General features: G+C 28.6%; 1 protein-coding gene across 1 annotated transcript in view; it reads left to right on the top strand.

Moving 5' to 3' along the window:
• The window catches only part of LOC106465015 (zinc finger FYVE domain-containing protein 26-like), a 158,721-nt gene that overhangs the window by 98,180 nt on the left and 56,764 nt on the right, over positions 1–3,777 (top strand). The window contains exons 23-24 of the mRNA XM_022392838.1: positions 1,529–1,597; positions 2,247–2,423. Of these exons, the coding sequence (XP_022248546.1) occupies positions 1,529–1,597; positions 2,247–2,423 (246 nt within the window). The remainder of the gene's footprint in view (positions 1–1,528; positions 1,598–2,246; positions 2,424–3,777) is intronic.

The following is a 3,777-nucleotide window of genomic DNA, read 5'->3' on the forward strand; positions in this document are numbered from 1 at the left end:
CTAAATAAAATGTTTTTAATTGTGTACCAGTTTAACGTTGAATATTATCTTTCATTTTAACTTTATACAAAAGTGCCAAAATACTATAATCACTTTATAGTAGTTTGATATATGTTAGAAGACTGAGCAGCAAGTGGATGCTACATTTTAGAAAGCCTTTTGTAGGAGTTTATGGCCTCACAGCTTGTTTTGTTACAACTAGTGATGAAGCAAGATTTGAAAATAGGTACAGGTGAAGTTTATGTGTCATTGGATAGAGCAGATCATAATCTATTTACATCAGTATAGAGTGACAAGTAATTAATGATTTTATAGAAAAATGATTAGTTTTAGTTTCTGCAGATAATAACAACAGAATTTACTGGGAAGCTTAGAATATTTATTTACAAACCACAGATCTGGCAACTTGTTTTATAGTTTGTTTGGATATTTGTTTGTTCCTGAAAATCTTTTTGTGTTAAATTACATTTGTTTGAAAGCTTCAGAAATTTTCTGGTATGACAAAACATCAGGTAAACCCAATTAGTCATAGAGAGTAAGTAGGCAATAGAGAAATATTCTAATGATTCAGATCTTACTTTTCTTGTTATTTATTGAATGTTTTCATATTATTGTTAAGATTATTTAATTGAATCAACATAGATAAGTAGAAGAACTTATTAGCTATTGAAATAAACTATATTTATTAGATATAAATTGATCTTGTCTATGAATATTGTTAGCAAATGTATTGTTACCTAGCTTATTCTGATACCATTGTGACGGGCCAGGTCATAGGTCACTTATAACTCTTTGCAATTTTCACCATGTTTTATTAGAGTTTTATAGCTGTGGTGATTACTGCAATTGGTAAAATAAAATATATAAAAAATGTTAATGGGTATCAGTCAAATTGAAACCGATGAGATATACATAAAGCAGAACTTTCTAATTATTATTAAAAAAATTGAAATTCAAAGAGAAAAGGAAGTATTTTTAATGTTTTCTTAAAACAGTATCTTTCAACAAAATTGAAAAAATTTCAGTTTAAATAATGATGGAATAATTAAATCGTAGGGAAGCAGTTGGGAACATACCTTTAAGAAAGTGTATCCTGATGTAGTATTGTGTTATACTCTCTTGAGTTTTGGTTGGGACTTTATGCTTATGGTCAAAAGTTTTGACTCACTAAGTGTATTTAATTTTGCTCTGTAAAGTTGAATGAAACCTGCTGAATATTTTTACATTTAAAGCCTGGATGGAGAAATCTGAGGGATAACTTGACTCTTCAGTGCTTCATTGAGTTCATGCCTGAAAGTATTAAGTACTGCTATTATGGCTTTCAGTAGGATTTTGAAAAATCATTTTATACTTTGTATGATTAAATAATGTTAAATAAAAACTCTAAATAATGTTCATAGAATTTTTTCTCATTACTAAACTCCAGGGTGATACAAAACTTTTGACCATAGTTGTACAGCTGTGTGTTTAATCATGGCTGAAAATGTTTGACAGTGAATAAATATATGAACAATTTGAAATTTTACAGATAATTTCAGAACTTAAAGTGTGTTACTGTCTGGAATGTGATCCACCCGAGTTAGGGACAGCTGAATTGGTAAGAACTTTGTTTTTTCGTGTTTATGTACATTTTTATTCAAAGGAAATTACCTATTTTTATGAGATCTGATTGTTTTATAAAAATAAAATAAACTATTATTTAAAACAAGTTTTAATTTAATCAGAATATTTATCTGTCTATCAAAAGTTATAAGCTATACTCATATTGAAAATTGGGAGGACAGATCAACTAACTGTTATGAATAACTGTATGCCTAGAATGAGCAATTAATTATAACTATCAATTTTCTTCAATAATTTCACTATTAGTATAGAAACAAGTATATCATTAATTTTATGATTTAGTTTAAGAAGTTAATGGAAGTAAGAAATGTTTAAGAAAATTCATAGATTAAATACTATATTTAAAGATTATGCTAACTTTAATGTTCCCATTAGAATTGTACTATTTTTTACAATAATTTGAATATATATATGTTGAAAACATTTTTCTTTTTTCTTAGTTGAAATTTCAAACCTTTTTAAATTTTTTGATATTAACCAAAAATAAAGCTATCATTGTAATTAATGTAAAAATAGTTTTTTTGTTGAAGTAAATATTTTACTTGGGAATGTACAAATATAGGCTTGTTCATTAAATGAAAAATTTCTGGAAAATTTTTAATACTTCACTTTATTTTAACAAGATTCTGAAAGAAATGTTTGAAAAAGAAAATGGACTGAATGTGTGCAAAAGACTCCTTACTTGTGTCTCCACAAACAAGGCAAAAGTGGCAATAGTTGAGTTTTTAATAGCTCACCTTCCTTCAGGCATGTCTCCAGAGAGGATTCAAAAATATTCTGGAATAGCTTCTGGATTGAAGGTAATTTCTTCTGTAGATTGTGCAGGAATGTTTATATTTCATCCATGTTGAAAGAATTTGCATGAGACATACAAAAAAGATTCAAATAAATTTCAAAAGACCCAGAAGCTTTCATGTAATTAACTGTTCTTCAGGAGCAAAAATGATAAAGGTTAAAGAGTTTGGTGTAATAAATATGAAAAAGAAGTACACTTCATGCTAGTATAAAATGTTTGTCAAGGTGTCTAAAAGTTGACTAATATTGATTGAAGAAGGGTGTTGAATTAAGCAACAGAAATATCAAGGGCATGTATTTAGCTCAAATTTACAAAATATGGAAGAGTATGACAAAGAAGAAAAGAATTACATATATATAATTAATATTCAATTTATTTAATAAAGAAACTGAATGAAATTATTAAAATATTCTGTGATAAATATAAGAACATATTAAATAAATATAAAAAGTAAACATTTAGGAGATTTTGCTGATAGTTTCCAAAAAGTATTTTTAGTTTTAATAAGGTTATTTAAACAACTTGGCACTACTTTTATGAGGATGAACACCTTATCTTATATATATAGGCTTGTGTAGAGTCTGAAAATTGATAGTTACAGTGGACTTAATGGGTAGTGGTTGGAAGCTATACTAGTTAGTTTAGATAACGTGGTTGGGATTTTATACTAGTATTATTTGTCTAATGTGCTATTAATTAGTACTTCACTACTACAATGGGGTCTGGAATTCAACCTGAGGAGGTAAGTTTACCTTACTTACCCCCAAGCGGTAGTACCTTATTTCATTTTTCTTTTAATTTACTTTATGTTTATTTATTTATTTTACTTTGGAGAGCAGTCATCATCCCACAAATGTATGCAGGAAGTGAAAGGTGATATAGATGTGGGACATTGTGGGCTAGAGCACCCACATCTAGTCTTCTAATTTCTACTTCTTTTGATTATTTTATTTTCATTTTTTGAATCTCTTCATGTGAGACTGCCGAATGAAAGTTAAGACTGATAGATGTTGTATCCCCACCACAATGTGGGTCCTACTTCTGCAGTCACCTCCAAAACCCAGGGCACATTTTATATCCCACATTACAGCCTGTACCTTGGGGATCCTCTTGATTTGTGCATAGTCTTTAATTTGATTTTTGTTTGGTCTTGTTTTTGTTCATTTGGATGTCATTTACCACAGGTTTGGATTTGCTATTTTTAATGCAGTCCTTCCTTTTGATTTTGTATTGCTTGACTATTTGAGTATTGATTTTCTCTGCATACATACATACATATATATACACAGCATGGTCACAAGTAAATAGACACCACGTTTTCAGAAAAAATTAAATTTTTCAGTCATATTCACATGAAT

The sequence above is a fragment of the Limulus polyphemus genome, unplaced genomic scaffold (assembly GCF_000517525.1).
Source record: "Limulus polyphemus unplaced genomic scaffold, Limulus_polyphemus-2.1.2 Scaffold1812, whole genome shotgun sequence".
Taxonomy (NCBI): Eukaryota; Metazoa; Arthropoda; class Merostomata; order Xiphosura; family Limulidae; genus Limulus; species Limulus polyphemus.